This window comes from Rhinoderma darwinii, chromosome 10, assembly GCF_050947455.1.
Source record: "Rhinoderma darwinii isolate aRhiDar2 chromosome 10, aRhiDar2.hap1, whole genome shotgun sequence".
Lineage (NCBI taxonomy): Eukaryota > Metazoa > Chordata > Amphibia > Anura > Rhinodermatidae > Rhinoderma > Rhinoderma darwinii.
The window spans coordinates 82,022,209-82,041,230 of NC_134696.1; the positions used below are offsets into that span (position 1 = coordinate 82,022,209).

Here is a 19,022-nt window from a genome sequence, read left to right on the forward strand (position 1 = left end):
TGTTAGGAAGCATTTGATGAGGTTATTCTTACCTTTGAAAAAATGAAATTACTCCATATTCATGAACAGATTATATCTTCAATTGCAAGAAAAAACACACTGCGTAAAAGCTAAATTCCAAAGTCTGTATACCTTTTTTTCTTAAGTATGGAATAGCGTAGTAGACTATGCAATTCCATCCAGCGGGATTCCACAAAAACATATACCACGTAGAGTTAAGCGAGTTTCCCTAAATTAGTGACCGGCCCGATTCAATTGAATGGGCGATCAGATTTGAAGCGGTCCGAATACATTAGTCGCAAATTGAAAGGGACCCGATTGCCCTGAAAAGTCGTGTATGACACTTTGAACTAATATTACTGAAGAATATTTGTTAATGATGTGCTGAAGATTGGTGATTCACAAATGAATGTAAGAATTGTATAGCTGCAGCAGCACTCACTCAAAGCAATGGCTGCCTGTGCCTGCCTTACTAATACACTGACACTGACTGATTCCTATCTCTCTTTAAGGCCCCATGCACATGAATGTGTTTTTGCGGCCACAATTCACCCAAAAATCTGCGGGTAGTTTGCAGACCCATTAATTTCTACGGGCCGATGCACACGACCGTGATTTCCACGGTCCGTGCATTGGCCGGAAACCCAGACCGCAGAAATATAAACAAGTCATTATACAGTCTGGGTTTGTGGTCCGGGCTCATTTAAATCAATGTGTGCACAGTCCAGGATTTGCGGGCGGCCCATGTAGTGTCATCGGATGATACTCCGCGGCCGTCTGTGCTGCAATCACGGGCCGTGCACACAGCTACGGTCATGTGCATGTGGCCACAAATCTAACTCTCTATCAAATTATTTTAAATATATCGATCTATTCTCTATTCTCCTCACTATAAAACACACACAAATCCACTATCTGTCTGTATTCTGTGTTTTACTGGATCTCACTCTCTGTCTGACGTCCTCTCACTCCTCTCTTTATACCCACCAAGCAGCAGCATTTCCTGGTTGGGCAGTTTATAGTGTATATGACTATCATTCACTGAGTCATCAGTGACTCCCACCTATACCCTTTATGATTGGCTGGCTGTGCAAGAGGGAGGGCTGCCTGCAAGGCATTATAGGGAAGGCCGCTGGGTCGCTGCCTGATCTTGTGTGATCTTTCTCTGCCTTGTCTTCTTCTGATCTGTAAAATTATTTTATACGATTTGTGCAGGACAAATTTCAAAGTTTTGGATTTGTTACAATCTGAAACTTTTAGGAAACAAATTAAATTTGTGTAGAATCGATTCGCTCATCTCTAATAGCACGTGATAAAGGTTTTTTAACATGAGAGCCTTTGGGTGACATATGCCACTGTCACATTCATACATTTAACATATACGTAATGGCCTTTTAAATGGCTTTTCATAACATATACAATAAACAGTTACCATATTAGTCTATGGGTAATGGATACCTGTAACGGATGCCTAATAGTGGCATTCGTCACTCATAGACTATAATGGGATCTTTTTAACAGATACGTCATGAACTCTTATGGCCCCAGTTCATGGCATATGCTTTTAACGAATACCATTATAGTCTATGGTGAAGGATGGTGTTAGGCGTATTCCCAGCTTTTAAACATCAAACATAGTGCAATAAATGTGATCTGAGGATGGACTTAATAAATTTTTTCTCTACTAAAAATATGCAGTAAATATTTAAACAAATCCACTGGATTTTGTAGGTTTGGATATCCTACACAAAACTGACCTAACTAGAATTGTGATGGAGAAGAAAAGCTGGGTGTCCTGGAGGAAAGGCTTGTCTACACTATTAAATGACATAGATTCTAATCAAAAAGGATAAGTGTCAGATTATTGAATAGGCAAGAAAAAAGTGAAAATCCTGTGGCTCTTTGGAAGTCCAAATGCTAAACCCATAGAAGATCTGTACCTTGGCCTGTAGATTGGAATCCGCAGACAATCTACTGCCAATTTCAACTGAAAAGAGTAGATAAACACTATACTATCCAATTGTTTAAAGTTGGAAGACTTTCCTCATAAATGTCTTAAGGCTATTATTCTTTGAAACTGTTCCCACAAGCACTAGACCTATTGTTCTTCTCCGATAAGCTTCTTCTTTACATAGTACAGTGAAGAGGGTTTTACACTGGGAAATTATCGGGCAAACGATCGTTCATATAACGCTCGTTGCTAATAAGTGCCCTGTGTAAAAAGGGCAGCAATCAGCAGATGAATGAGCAAACGCTCGTTCATCTGTTGATCATATCCCTTTAAAAATTAAAAGATTAGCGTTGTAGGCAGCACATCCTGGTGTGTAAACAGGGAGACGCGCTACCGACATGATAATAATACATGTGGACGAGCGATCGGAATAACGACCGCTCGTCCCCATCCATAGCTCCGTGGGACAGGAGCAAACGAACGGCCATCAACAAGCTATCTTGTTGATCGGCGCTTGCTGCACCGGACAAAATCGGCCAGGTGTAATAGGGCCTTTCAGGGCCGCCATCAGGGGGGTATTAGGGGTAGTACTGTAGGGGGCCCGGCCAAACTTAATTGAAAGGGGGGCCCGGCAACTGCCGCGACTTGCTTTTGGTAGAAAAAAACAAGCCCCTGCAATGGGGCCTGTTCTTTTCACCAAAACAATGTCGTGAGCTGCTGCGGGCCCCCGAGCTGCGGGCTCCCCTCTCATCACCGCCGCCGCGCCGCGAAACACCACCGCTTGCGCGCGTACGAGCGTGCACGACCGCAAGCGCGCACGATCGCAAGCGCGCGCCCACGTGCGAATGACCAGGCGCGCCGCCGAGAGGGAGCAACACAAGTACATCGACGGGGAAGGACAGCCACACAGGGACAGCGGCGCACGGTTACTTACCTGCTGGCCCGCCTCCGACTCCGCCTCCTCCTTGTCCTCCTCCGCCTCCTCGTCCTCCTTGTCCTCCTCGTCCTCCTTGTCCTCCTCCGCCTCCTCGTCCGACTCCGCCTCCGACTCCGCCTCCTCGTCCTCCTCGTCCGCCTCCTCGTCCGACTCCGCCTCCTCCTCCTTCTCCAGAGCGTAGCTGCGTAAGGAGAGGGGGAGGAGTCTAGTTCTTGCGCGGCGGCAGTTCTACGATCCCCGCCATTTTCTGGAGCCTGGAGGTGAAGGACGACGTCTGGACCGAAGACATCGCCTGAAGAGGACTGGAGTGGGAGCAGCTCTTCTGACATGGTGAGTAAAGTGTGTCAAAGTGCTGTTTAAGTATGGCCCTGTTCACACAGAGTATTTTGCAGGCCGAAAAAATCTGCCTCAATATTCCTTAAAGAATTTTGAGGCAGATTTTGACCTGCCCACACTATCTTGCTGCGTTTTTTGCTGCGTTTTTTGCCCGCTGCGATTGAGGACAGCAGACAAAAAACGCAGGGAAAAATGCATTTTCTGCCTCCCATTTATTTCGATGGGAGGTCAGAGGCGGAACCGCGGCAAGAAAGGACGTGCTGCTTTTTCTTTTTTCTGCGACTGGCTGCCATTGATTTCAGATTAAATCAATGGGAGGCCGTTTTGGAAGTTTTTTGGTGCTGATTCTGACGCAGTGTCCGAGTCAATATCAAGGCCCAAAAACTGTGTGAACTGGGCCTTATTGTTAGGGCTTATTCAGACGAACGTGTAATACGTCCGTGCAACGTGCGTGATTTTCACGCGCCTCGCACGGACCTATGTTACTCTATGGGGCCGTGCAGACTGTCAGTGATTTTCACGCAGCGTGTGTCCGTGTGTCCGCTGCGTAAAACTCACGACATGTCCTATATTTGTGCATTGTTCGCGCATCACGCACTCATTGACGTCAATGGGTGCGTGAAAATCACGCCCAGCACTTCCGCAGCAGTATAAACTATGAATGAAAACAGAAAAGCACTACGTGCTACAAACAGAGTGTCATAATGATGGCGGCTGCGCGAAAATCACGCAGCCACGCATCATACGCTGCTGACACATGGAGCTGTTATGGACCTTTTGCATGCGCAGAACGCCACGTTTTTGCGCACGCAAAAAGCACACGCTCGTGTAAATCCGGCCTTAGGGTAGGAACACACTAGGCATGAACGCTGCGGATTTTATGCAACACATTTTATTGTGGATAATCCGCAGCGTATTACAGTCGCAGCCGAGTGGATGAGATTAGAACAAATCTCATTCACACGCTGCAAAAAAAATGGACCTGCAGTGTGGCTTTTGGCTTTTTAAGCCGCAGCATGTCAATGTATTCTGTGGGATCGCCGCTCCTCTGTTGCGGAAATGCTGCGGTTCTGCCGCAAAAATCACAAATGAGAAAAAAAAGGTACTTTTTTGCATTTATAAAAAAGTTTAGACTTGCCCCGGCCGTAGTCCAAGTGACGCGATCCTCTATTATTAGCGCAGCCCGGAATAGAGGATCGCGTCACCAGGACTACGGCCGGGGCAAATCTAAACTTTTTTATAAATTTAAAAAAGTGCCTTTTTTTTTTTCTCATGTGTGATTTTTGCGGCAGAACCGCAGCATTTCCGCAACAGAGGAGCAGCGATTCCACAGAATACATTGACATGTTGCGGCTTAAAAAGCCAAAAGCCACACTGCAGGTCCATTATTTTTGCAGCGTGTGAATGAGATTTGTTCTAATCTCATCCACTCGGCTGCGACTGTAATACGCATACGCTGCGGATTATCCACAATAAAATGTGTTGCATAAAATCTGCAGTGTTCATGCCTAGTGTGTTCCTACCCTAAGGCCGGATTTACACAAGCGTGTGCTTTTTGCGTGCGCATGCAAAAGGTCCATAACAGCTCCGTGTGTCAGCAGCGTATGATGCGTGGCTAGGTGATTTTCGCGCAGCCGCCATCATTATGACACTCTGTTTGTATGTTTGTAGCACGTGGTGCTTTTCTGTTTTCATTCATAGGTTATACGGCTGCGGAAGTGCTGGGCGTGATTTTCACGCACCCATTGACGTCAATGGGTGCGTGATGCGCGAACAATGCACAAATATAGGACATGTCGTGAGTTTTACGCAGCGGACACACGGACACACGCTGCGTGAAAATTACTGACAGTCTGAACGGCTTCATAGAGTAATATAGGTCCGTGCGAGGCGCGTGAAAATCACGCACGTTGCACGGATGTATTACACGTTCGTCTGAATAAGCCCTAACAATAAGGCCCAGTTCACACAGTTTTTGGGCCTTGATATTGACTCAGACACTGCGTCAGAATCAGCACCAAAAAAACTTCCAAAACCACCTCCCATTGATTTAATCTGAAATCAATGGGAGCCAGTCGCGGAAAAAAGAAAAATCAGCACGTCCTTTCTTGCCGCGGTTCTGCCTCTGACCTCCCATCTAAATCAATGGGAGGCAGAAAATGCATTTTTCGCTGCGTTTTTTGTCTGCTGTCATCAATCGCCGCGGGCAAAAAACGCGGCAAGATAGTGTGGGCAGGTCAAAATCTGCCTCAAAATTCGGTGCACAGTTCCAGGCGGGTGCGCATGCGCGGGAGTTTGCGGGTGTGCGCGATCGGTCGCACGGGCGGCAGTGTTTGACGACCCCCATGCTACCCAGGGCCGCCATCAGGGGGGTATTATGGGTACTGATGTGAGAGGCCCGGCCAAACCTAATTGAAAGGGGGGCCCGCAGCTCACGACATTCTTTTGGTGAAAAAAACAAGCCCCATTGCAGGGGCCTGTTTTTTTTCTACCAAAGGCAAGTCGCGGCAGTTGCCGGGCCCCCCTTTCAATTAGGTTTGGCCGGGCCTCTCACATCAGTACCCATAATACCCCCCCTGATGGCGGCCCTGGGTACCATAATATAGTGCTGGACGGAGTACCGTTAACAGGCGGTGCCACGGTAGGGGGGCCCAGAAAATTTAGCTGTAGGGGGCCCTGAAATTCCTGATGGCGGTCCTGGGGCCTTTACATAGACAACTAGCCATGATTGGTGTAAACTAACATGACAGCCCAGATTATAGAATGTGTGGTATCAGTAGGGGCCCAGTGCAGAAAATAGGCAGCAGTCGCAAATAAGTCTGGTGCTTGAGGGGGCCCAAAGGTCCACATGAGAAGACACCATTATTATAAATGGCACATGGTAGGATGGGGGCCCAGTTACAAATTTTACACTGGAGCCCACAAACTTTTAAGATACGCCTCTACATAGAAGCACCACAGTATAAAACTTACTTGAGGTTATGGGCCAAAATCTTGTGTTATAAAGCTGCCAGGTCCTGATGACAACACTTCCTGTCAGGTGCAATGTTGTCATGTAGAACAAGTAAACACAAAACTGCAACTATGCCAGCCAGGAAGGTTGCAGATATTTTTGTATTCGCTCAATTTGGTCCCGCAAAGAGCTTCATGAAAACACTTGACAAATATAAGAATGAGAGATGTTGTCAGCAAATTCCCTCTCCTTGGCCAGTAGTCCTATAACTTCAAGTAATCATACAGTATCTCACCATAGAAGATATAATACAACAATTTTCACATTTTGAATTTTCACTAATGAACGTTTTCCCATATTTTTTTTTTAGTATTGCTGCACGCTTACAAAATAGTATTATAGCATGTCACTTTAAAAACTCATTTAAACTTTTGTTATTATTATAGGTCAATGGAACGCAAGTGACAGTCCCATTTGTAACTGGATTGTCCACTAAAATATACAGCAATGAGGGATTCTTGGTAATTGATACAAGCCCTGACATTCAAATTCACTACAATGGATTCAACATCATCAAAATTACCATCAGTGAGAGACTTCAGAACAAAGTCTGTGGCCTTTGTGGCAACTTTAATGGAGATTTAACCGATGATTATGTCACTTTAAGAGGAAAGCCTGTAGTAAGCAGTGTAGTACTGGCACAAAGCTGGAAAACCAATGGGATGCAAAAAAGGTTTGTATATCGTTTTAAGTACATGTACTATATGGCAGAGCTGCATGTACTGGATATGGTAGAAATGGGGATAGCTTAGTTAATACTTCCACTCTTTACCTTGTCTCGGTGTACAAAATAAAATATTTTCAATAAGATTTGGAAAATGGCCAGGTATTCCATCTTCAGAAAATGTAACAAAAATTGTATTATTTAAAGAGGCTCTGTCACCAGATTTTCAAACCCCTATCTCCTATTGCAGCAGATCGGCGCTGCAATATAGATAACAGTAAAGTTGTTGTTTTTTTCAGAAACGAGCATTTTTGGCCAAGTTATGACCATTTTTATATTTATGCAAATTTCTTAAGTACAACTGGGCGTGTTTAAAGTTATGTCCAACTGGGCGTGTAGGCGTGTATTGTGTGTGTACATCTGGGCGTTTTTACTTGTTTTACTAGCTGGGCGTTGTGAATAGAAGTGTATGATGCTGACGAATCAGCATCATCCACTTCTCTTCGTTACCACCCAGCTTCTGGCAATTCGCAGACACACAGCGTGTCCTCGCTCATCCGACGCGATGAAGTTCCTGTGGGAGGAAGTGAGTGATGTCACAGCGTGATCTCGCGAGGACACGCTGTGTGTCTGTGCACTGCCAGAAGCTGGGTGGTAACGAAGAAAAGTGGATGATGCTGATTCGTCAGCATCATACACTTCCATTCACAACGCCCAGCTAGTAAAACAAGTAAACACACCCAGATGTAACGAACACAATACACGCCCAGTTGGAAATAAGATTAAAAACGCCCAGTTGTCCATAAGAAAGGCTCATTTGCATAACTATAAAAATGCTCATAACTTGGCCAAAAATGCTCGTTTTTGAAAAAAACTAAAACGTTACTGTTATCTACATTGCAGCGCCGATCTGCTGCAATAGGAGATAGGGGTTTGAAAATCTGGTGACAGAGCCTCTTTAACTCTATGGCTCTGTTAACTATAGCCAGGATATGAAGCTTTTTAAAAAAGGGGTAAAAGTGCATTGACCCCTGTAAAGATGTATTAGAAAATCAATCAGCTCAGAAATGTGGACCTACTTTAATTTAAAATAATTTAATAAAAAAACAAAACAAAAAAAAACCAAAACAGGTTTAACCGCTTAATGATCAGGCCATTTTGCGCGTTAATGACCAACAATTATTTTTTGTTTTTTTTCACTGTCGCATTCCAAGAGTCAGAGCTTTTTTTTATTCCATCGACAAAGCTGTATAAGGGCTTATTTTTTGCTGGACGAGTTGTATTTTTCAATTGCACCATTTTTGGATGCTTATAATACATTGATATTATATTGAATAGAAAATAAACAGCTATTTCAGCATTGTTTTTTGCGTTACAAATTTACGCCGTTCCCTTCATGGCATAAATAACATGTTACCTTTATTCTATGGATCGGGACGATTACGGAGATACCAAATTTATAAAGGTTTTATATGTTTTCCTACGTTTGCACAATAAAAACCGTTTAAAAAAAAATATTTGTTTTTGCATCGCTGCATTCCAAGAGCCGTAATGTGTTTTTTTTTGCGTCGATATGTGGGCTTGTTTTTTGCAGGGCAAAGTGTAGTTTTTATTGGTAGTATTTTGGGGTACGTGAGAATTATTGATTCATTTTTATTTTATTTTTTATGAGAGGAATGGGAGAAAAAAAGGAATTTTGATGTTGTTTTTCGTGTTTTTTTTGGACGCCGTTCACTCGGCAGTTTAATTAATATATTAACTTTATTGTTCGAGTCTTTACAAATGGGGCAATACCATATTTGTGTATGTTTTTTGTGTTTTTTTTACACTTTTACTAAATAAAACCACTTTTTGTGAAATCACCACTTTTTTACCGTAATCTTTTTATTTAGTTTTTCATAAACATAATTTAACTGTTTTTTGTTTTTTTTCTTATCTCCCATTAGGAGACTTCACTTTGCGATCTTCTGATCACTAAGATATTGCTATGGTCTACCTAGAATACCAGTGTAAAACTGACAGGCAATCTATTTGGCCATGCCTCTGACATGGCCTAGTAAGCAGTTGCTGAAGGCTAACCTGGGGGCCTTTGTTAGGCCCCCGCCTGCCATGGAAACCCATCGGTGTCCCCAGATCTTGTCGCGGAGTGCTGTTGGGGTGACAGAGGGAGCTCTCTCCCTCTGTCAAACACATTAGATGCCACTGTCGCTATTGACAGAGGCATCTAATGGGTTAACCTTGCGGAATCAGAGAGCGCTTAGATTCTGGCAGTTGCCTGGCAGTGTATAGTAGACGCTGATCTTGTGGGCAGCGTTGGACTTGGGTTCCTCGGGCCCACCAGAGGAGTTGATTCTAAGGGCCCACCCTCCATTTATATAGAATATGTACATTTCCATTTTTCGTTTCATCATAGTCCTAATAGGTTATTTGTGTATCATCCCACATTAAATAGACCCTAATGGCAAGTGCCATAAGCTTAAGTTTCTTAATAGACAACTGGGCGTGTTTTTACTTTTTTACCAACTCGGCGTTGTAAAGAGAAGTGTATGATGCTGATTAATCAGCGTCATACACTTCCCTCCATTCATTCTCAGCAGTACTCACAACACAGCGTGATCTCGCGAGATCACGCTGTGCTGTCACATACTCCAACATTAACTTTACCGAAGTGTCTTGAGAGTGAATAGACATCACCTCCAGCCAGGACGCGTTGTCTATTCACACTCCCGACACTTCGGTAAAGTTTCTTGGGGACTTACTCACATAGCACGAGATCACGCTGTGCTGTCATTCACAGAAACTGATTGGTCAGCGTCATACACTTCTCTTTACAACACCCAGTTGGTAAAAAAGTAAAAACACGCCCAGTTGCTATTAAGAAACTAATTAGCATAAATCTAAAATTGTGCATAACTCAAAATTGATATTTTTTCAAAATAAAAAACACTGTTGTTATCTACATTACAGCGCCAATCAGATTATGTAGGAGGCACTTATAATCTGGTGACAGAGCCTCTTTAATATTCCTCTTGTCAAAAGGGTATGTCCCTACCCAGTCTCACTGTATCAGCACTGATTGGACATTGTCAGTCTGTGTAAGGACACTCCCCCCAACTGGTAACACCCAGTTATTAATTTATTCATACATTTCTAGGGGGAATAACAGAGGAACGGAGCAACATAGAGTCCTAAGAAAATATGCTCCAGAATTTAATGCGGAATACAATTATTTACTAAACTAGACATATCAGGAGAGGTGACAGGTCCTTTTTTATATTTAAAAGGGAGATTCCAAAGTCTGCATCCTTGCCTCTGTCTCTCCCTGGGTGTCCCCCCTAGTTAACATGAATACTCATAATTAACATGTAAATACACAATGCTGAGATTTTTATATGGACATTTTCCCCAAGATCATCTATAAACATGTGTCTATTGTGCCTATAGATAAATCCAGATCTCATGGTGTGAAAGTACCTACATGTCATTTATTTGTGATTACACATTCAATAGTATTAAATGACTAGACACAGACATTTTTGCAGGATATTTAATATGTAAAGAAAATGTCGTCATCATGAACTAACAAAAAATGAAAACATAATTGGAGAAGTTTGTACTTGTTAATGGACAAAGATCAATCATGTTCTTTTTCAGCTGCAATGAACTACAGTACTCTCAGTATGCCTCTACTTGTGACAATGTCCAAATTCAGAAGCTTCAGAGCGATGGATACTGCCTCAAACTGACTGATATGAAAGGCTTCTTTCAGCCATGCTATGGTCTGCTGGATCCTGTTCCTTTTTATGAATCTTGTTTTTTGGATGGATGCTACAATAATAAGAAGATTCAGTTATGTGGCTCTTTAGCTGCCTATGGAGAAGCATGCCGATCATTTGGAATTTTAAGCACAGAGTGGATTGAGAAGGAGAATTGCTGTAAGTCTGTGAAATTTCGTGAATATAGATTTTTTTAATATCAATAGGAAATGTTCATGATGCTTGACAATCCTTGTAGCAGAAGACAAAATAAAATGGTCTCATTATAGTGAAATAGATGGCAATCCGTTGAATAAAAGTGGAGTTTTTACTAAAAAGAGACAGTCAAGAAATTAATAATAGATACTATTTATCATATCAGAGACATTGCCAGAAACCAAAAAAGTCATTACAAATTATAAAAATGAAAGCGAACCTCTAATCAAGAGTAAAAATGTGATTATAAATTGCAAATTATTCTAAGACACTCCACGGCCCTCCAATCGACTAGTGCTGATGACATCATCACGGCTCTGAGTCATAGGCACTGGTCCATCAGAGGGCAGTGGAGGGGGCGTGCCTCAGACTCCCTAAGAACGACCTCTGCTGAGGGAAATCTGACATTTCGGCGGACATGTGACAGCGGGGAACTGTTATTCTGGAGCGGCGGCAGGATCGTTCAGCAGGAGGGCACCTGTTATGTTGACTATACATTTGCAATGTAAAGTCAACTTTTTACTGAATGGCCGCTTTAAGTTACATATATGTTCAAAGTAATCATTTTGAATGCCACATTATTATAATAATGTGGCATTCAAAGTGATTGCTATTAACGTACATGTAAAATAATATTTTTTTTGCCTCCGATATGATTATTAGTGTTGATATATAGAAAGAACACAATACAAATATCCACTCATACATGTAACACCCATTTGCGCCGAACTCTGTAAGCATGGTTTCTTGTAATTCTCACCTCACGATGACACGTGCCGAATCTTGCTGGGAGCTCTGTAGGAATACAGGAGGGTCTTCCTCTTCTGCAATGATTTGACTTTGGATGTCCATGCTTAAGCTCAGTGCACACTCACAAAAGATATAAATAAAACCACTTGGCAGATGGCAGGTCAAGTAAAGGGAATGCAAATATGGAAAAGTACAAATAAGTCAAAGCACAACACGATCCTTGTACCCCTGGAATATAAGCCGCAGCCAGAGGTGACTAGCATCACTTATTTCCCTTTCCACATTGAAATAAACATGCACGCTCTGTCGAGCCAACAATACGAGTTTATGGGGGAGTCGAAAAAGATTGCTGTCTCTTGAACGCTTTTATCTAATGTGTTTTGTCAGCATTAGGTTTACAAACACTGATTTTGGTTTCCAAAAAGACTTGTCAGACAATTATCAATCTAAAATTGTGAATGTAAATTGACAATTCACCTGATGGAAATCTGTTTTATCTTCCATTTTTTTTTCTATGGCAATCACCATTGTCAATTGTAGCATGGAAATGGTGATCAGAGGGAAAACCTAATTTTTTTGGGGGGAAAAAATTCCTGTAAAAAATGTGCCAATAATAATAAAATATCTCTTTGTGTAAACTCCCAATGCAAGCCTCCCAATGTTGATATTGGTCTTATGAAGTGTAAAATATAAGTTAATTTTTTCATGTGCGTTGTGACCACACTATAAACGCTTACAAAAAAAGCATTTTTTTATCGCGTTTCACATGGGTTGTGAGTTCCATTTTTTTTATTATTCTTTTTTGGTGTTTTTTAAGTTATATTGAAAAGCCTAGGGAGAAAAACACCAAGAAAAACCACTAGACCTTTTGCAATAGGACACTACTTAGCCAAAATACGCCATTAAATGGCCAAAAACCAAAACGCTTTGTGTGCAAACCTTATCCTAATTTTTTTTATACACTCCCAGAAAACATCTGGTCACTGCATCCTCAAGCAGCAAAAATGCTGCTAAGGGCTGTGTAAATCAGCCGAAACCTAAGAGTTTTTTCAGTAACTGGTTGAAGTTGTTATGGAATCACTGGTTGCGCAATTCCCAAAAGGCTGCTGAAGACTGTCGGGAGTAAGTGTGCAAATCCGTCACAACTCTGATTGACAGAATCTAAGGCTACTCTGAGGTATTCGCCAGAGCCCACCGCAAGGCAGGATGGTTTTTGCTGCACAGAACCCAGGTTGTTCTAACAGAGTTCAGTGTTGGATAAGGGGTGCAATGCAGGCTATACCTGAACAGGTAAACAGGCAGCCAGAGGGTAAACAGAAAGTCCAAAATAGAGCTAGTGGAAATCAGGTACAGCAGAGGTCAGAACCAGCCTGGGAGCAGATAATCAAAATTGGTTAACAAGGGGTTAATGGGAGACAAGCCGAGGTCACTTTCCAAGAAGTCCAAACGTCTAGGTCACAGAGAATGTGAGAGCTTGATCACCACAAGGAGAAAATTTACAATCAAAGAAAGAGGAAGGAGGCCAGGTATAAGTACCCCACCCTTCACCTGACCGGAAGAAGACAGAGAAGTGGGATAGGCTCAGGAAGTAAACAGAACCGCCCAGAAGCTAGATCAGTAGTCATAGTGATCTTAAAGACACAGACGCTTCCCAACAGCACCCCCCCTCCCTTACTACAAGGGGCCACCGGAACCTTAAACCTCGGCCTAGGTTTCAAAGGAAACTTTAAATGAAAGATTTTAACTAGACAACTAGCATGTACAGAATAGGCCGTAACCCAAGTTTGTTCCTCCGGCCCATACCCCTTCCAGTGCACCAAGTACTGGAGAGTACCTCTGACCCTTCTGGAATCCTCTGAACCTCAAACTCCACATCTCCTTCCACCTGAACTGGAGGAGGAGGTTTCTTGCGGGGATTAGATGGTGGAAGAAATTTTTTAAGGAGAGATTTGTGAAAAACATCATGAAACTTAAAAGACGGAGGAAGAGCCAGACGAAAAGATACAGGATTAATAATTTCAACAATTTCATGTGGACCAATAAACCTAGGAGCAAATTTGGGAGACTTTCAGTCAGAGATTTTTAGTAGAAAGCCACACCCTTTGCCCCACACCAAAAAGACGACACATGTTTTTTGTCAGCATTTTTCTTTTGAGTAACTTGGGAGTTTTTCAGGTTCAATTGAACCTGAGCCCAAACTGTGCACAGTTTTATTTGATTCAACTTCCACCTCAGGATTATCACTAGAAGAGGTGGAAAATGAACCAAAACAAGGATGAAAACCATAATTACAGAAAAACGTAGCGGTATCAAGAGAACAAAGATATGAGACCCATTCAACCTGGTTATCAGCAATATAACATCTAAGATACTGGTCCAAGGTTTGATTAAAGCGCTTAGTTTGACCATTAGTCTCAGGGTGAAATGCAGACGAGAACGATAACTGTACACCAAGTTTCTTACAGAAAGCTCTCCAGAAACTAGCCACAAATTGTACACCTCTATCAGAGACAATATTTTCGGAATACTATGCAGACGAACCACCTGATCAATAAATAATTTAGACAGAGTTTTGGAATCAGGGAGTTGAGGCAAAGGAATGAAATGACACATTTTACTGAAAACGGTCCACCACAAACCAAATGACAGTTTTCCCTTCAGAGGGAGGCAAATCGGTGATAAAAATCCATGGAGAGTCGAGAGAAAGGTTTCTGTGGAACAGACAATGGCAGCAGTTCACCCATAGGATGAGTTTGAGGAATCTTCGTGCGAGCACAGACATCACAAGCGGAGACATAGGAACTCACATCACGAGACAAACATGGCCACCAGTAGAGCCATGAGACTAATCTTTTAGTCCCACTTATTCCTGGATGGCCACACAAAACAGAATCATGTAACTCATTGAGAAATGAAATCTGAACTGAGGAGGTAAAAATAACTTCCCCGCAGGAATGGTTTGCGGAGCGAGTTGTTGACATACTTTAATCTCAGTTGCAAGGTCAGGTGATATTGCAGAAATCACTATCCCTTTAGATAGAATAGGTTCAGGATAAATGTCGGGGACCTGTGAGAACAGAAACTTTGAGATAATGCGTCAGCCCTGACATTTTTAGACCCGAGTCTGCAGAGGCATAGCTAAAGGCTCATGGGCCTTGGTGCAAGAATTCAGCTTGGGCCCCCCTATGCCTCCCCAACACCACCAGACCCCTGCGCATGCCTATGCCCAGCTGTCTTGCTTGACAGACCCCATGAATGCCCCCACAGTATAATGCCCCCCCATGAATGCCCCACAGTATAATGCCACCACACAGTAAAATGCCCCTATAGATGCCCCCCACACAGTATAATGCCCCCCATAGCTGGCCCCACACAGTATAATGCCCCCCATATCTGCCCCTCACACAGTATAATGCCCCCCATGAACCACCACAGTATAATGCTCCCATAGTTGCCTCCACAGTATTATGCCCCCATAGCTGCCCCCACAGTATAATGTCCCTATCGCTCCCCCCACAGTATATTGCCACCCATAGCTGCCACATACAGTATATTGCCCCCATACAGTATAATGCCCCATACACTATAATGCCCCAGAGAGTATAATGTCCCCCATAGCTGCCAAATACATTATAATGCCACCCATACAGTATAATGCCCTCCATAGCTGCCCCACACAGTATAATGCCCCCAATACAGTATAATGCCCCCCATACAGTATAATGCTCCCATAGCTGCCCCATACAGTATAATGCCCCCCATAGCTGCCCTATACAGTATAATGCACCCCATAGTTGTCCCATACAGATAATGCCCCTCGTACAGTATAATGCCCTTTCAGCAGCAACCACATGAGTCGCCCCTCCCATACCCAGTATAATGCTCCCATATGTACCTAATAGAAAAATAATAACATAATTACTTACCTATCTGCGCTTAGGGGCCCAGTCGCAGTTGCCACCGTTGCGACTCCTATAGCTACGCCACTGTGGGTTTGTAGGTTACAATAAAGTCAAATCTGGTAAAGAACAACATCAGTCTTTTGGCTGATTCTAAAAAAGTTAGGTTTTATATTGTGAGTCAGTACAGTAACTTGATGTTTAGCCCCCTCTAGAAAGTGGCCCCACTCTACAAAAACCCCTTAATAGCAAGTAGCTCACGATTAGCTATATCATAGTTCTTTTCAGTGGCAGAAAATTTGTGAGAAAAAAAGCACAGGGATGAAAATTAGTCAATACAGAAGACCCTTGAGACAACACAGCCCCTACAACTATTTCTGAGGCATCAACCTCCACAATAAAGGGACTAGAAAGGTCAGGTTGAACAAGTTTCTATAAAACAATGTTTTAAGGTTTCGAAGGCGTAGACCGCAGTAGGTTTCCAATTTACAAGATCAGAATCCACTTTCGTAAGATCCGTCAAAGGTTTGGCAATGGAGGAAAAATGATGAATACATTTTTGGTAATAATTAGCAAAACACAATAACCTCTGCAGAGCTTTTAGTGAAATGGGTTGGACCCAATCAAGAATTTCCTGAACCTTAGCGAAGTCCATACGAAAATCATGAGGAGACAGCACATATCCAAAAAAATGTACTTCCTGAACTCCAAAAATCAGTTTTTCAAGTTTTGCGTAAAGTTTTCCCTCAGGACTTGAAGGACAGACCTTAAATGTTGAACATGAGAGGACCAATCAGAAGAAAACACAAGAATATCGTCCAGATACACGACCACAAAACGTCCAATAAAATTTCTGAAAATATCATTATGACCAAATACTCATAATGACCATCTGGATTATTAAATGCTGTCTTCCACTCATCCCCTTTGCAGATGCGAACCAAATTGTAGGTCCCGCGTAAATCTTGTTTAGAGAAACAATTGGCTCCTGAGATCTGATTAAACAGGTCCGAAATGAGAGGAAGAGGATGTTGGTTCTTAACTGTAATCTTATTTAATTCACGATAGTCGATACCGGGTCTTAAACCGCCATCTTTCTTTTCAACAATGAAACAACCTGCACCCACCGGAGAAGTAGGACAACGAATATGGCCCTTATGGAGACTGTCTTTGATATAATCTTTGATGGCTTGTCTTTCCGGAGCAGAAAGATTTTAAATCCGCCCCTTAGGAAGCTTAGCATTAGGGAGAAGTACAATGGGACAGTCATACGGCCTATGAGAAGGGAGAGATTCACAACCGATTTAAAAAAATACATCCTCAAAATCTTGAATACACTGCTGGTGCATTGCAAGAGACATTAGTAGTAGGATATGCAAGAATTATAACATTTACAATTCCACCTAATCAAATCTGCTTTTACCCAATCAATAACCGAATTATGTGTCTGCAACCATGTTTATACCCAATATTACTTCAGACGGCAAGTTTTCTAGAGTAAAGAAAGTGATTTTTTCAGTATGCAAAGTACCCACTTCCATTGTAACAGGCTGAGTAGAGAACTTGACCGATCGCTGAGCGAGAGGGATATTATCAATAACAGAGACTTTGACTGGGGTACTTAACTAAACAAAGGGGATTGCCAATCTCTTTGCATCCTGAAAATCCAAGAAATTAGCCGCAGAACCACAATCTACGAAAGCTTGGCCAAAAATACAAACATTATTAAACCATACATTAACAGGCAAAATGATTTGTGTTTTTTTGAAAATGTGGGGAAAACCTGACTGCCCAGGAGGCATTCACAACCGATTTCAGAAAAGATATCCTCAAAATCTTGAATACACTCAGGCTCTGTTTTTTTCCAGAGCTGGACGTTCTGGACACCTGGAACAGTTCTGGAGAGTATGAGCAGTGTCCCCGCAGTAGAAGCACAGCCTCTTGCGTTTTCGAAAAAGTCTTCGTTCTTCAGAAGACATAGTGGAGCCCAACTGCATGGGCTCTTGTGCATCAGAATGAAGGGAGCTCAGTGCATGGAATGGGGGTGACCATTTCCCATCTCTCATTTTTGTGGTCACAGAGTTGTCAGTCCAGATGCACAGCAAGGGTCATAGTATCCACTAGAGACAAGGGTGAAGGGTAATTTATAAGGAGATCTTTCAAGGTTTCTGGAAGACGTCGGCGACATTGGCATCGGAGTGCAGCATCATTCCATTAAGAGATGGACCATCGTCTAAACTCCAAACAATAATCTTCGACAGGCTGCCGTCCCTGTTGGAGAGACAACAATTGGCCTCAGCCACTGCAGTAATATCTGGTTCTCCATATATTAAACCCACGACCTCCACATAAGAAAATTCAGGGGCATCAGGTCTCAACGAAAAGGGCCAGGTTTGAGGATTGCCCTGCAAGAGTGAAATGACGATACCCACTCGCTGTTGCTCCGTTCCAGAGGAGATAGGTTTTAGTCGAAAATATAAGTTACAACTCCCCCGAAAATTGGCAAAAGACTTACGATCACCAGAGAAATGATCAGGTAAATTCACCTTTGGATCAACCGGAGTTAAGACTGGGATGACTGCTTGGGCCTGGGCTGTTTCATGCCGCAGTATCCGTACAGCCAGATTTTGTACCAGCTGAGTCAGATTATGCATTTCATCCACCAAGACTTGCATAGGTTCCATAGCGAAAAAAATTATATAAATGTGCTTGTGAATATGGTATGTAATCCGGTTGCGCAATTCCCAAAAGGATGTTGGAGACTGTTGGAAGTAAGCGTGCAAAGAAACCCGCAACCCCAAATCCATCACAACTCTGATCAACAGAATCTAAGGCTACTCTGAGGCATTCGCAGAGCCCACCGCAAGGCAGGATGGTTTTTGCTGCACAGAACCCAGATTGTTCTAACAGAGTTCAGTGTTGGATAAGGGGTGCAATGCAGGCTATACCTGAACAGGTAACCAGACAGCCAGAGGGCAAAGAGAAAGTCCAAAACAGAGCTAGTGGAAATCAGGTACAGCAGAGGTCAGAACCAGCCTAGGAGCAGATAATCAAAATCGGTAAACAAGGGGTTAACGAGAGAGAAGCCTAAGTCAGTTTCCAAGAAGTCCAGAAGTCTAGGGCACAGAGAAAGTGAGAGCTTGATCACCACACCTAAGTAATGAGAAAATTCACAAGCAAAGAAAGAGGGAGGAGGCCAGGTATAAATTCCCCACCCTGCACATGGCAGGAAGAAGACAGGGAAATCGGGTAGGCTCAGGAAGTAAACAGAACCGCCCAGAAGCTAGATCAGTAGTCATGGCGATCTTAAAGACACAGACGCTTCCTAACAGAAGTAGTCACACACTGGTGGTGTGCAGGCCTTGGGCAAACCTTTTATTTAAAAAAACAAACAAAAAAAAAAACCAGACCATATGTTTTACAATAAATATTCCATATTTCAAGCTAATTGCCAATATAAGGTTACATGGTATGTTAAAATACTACAACTAATTACATAAC

At 42.7% G+C, this 19,022-nt stretch overlaps 1 protein-coding gene across 1 annotated transcript in view; it reads left to right on the forward strand.

Annotated features, from left to right (window-relative positions):
- The window catches only part of TECTA (tectorin alpha), a 171,925-nt gene that overhangs the window by 121,370 nt on the left and 31,533 nt on the right, over nt 1-19,022 (forward strand). The window contains exons 14-15 of the mRNA XM_075840108.1: nt 6,624-6,910; nt 10,556-10,836. Of these exons, the coding sequence (XP_075696223.1) occupies nt 6,624-6,910; nt 10,556-10,836 (568 nt within the window). The remainder of the gene's footprint in view (nt 1-6,623; nt 6,911-10,555; nt 10,837-19,022) is intronic.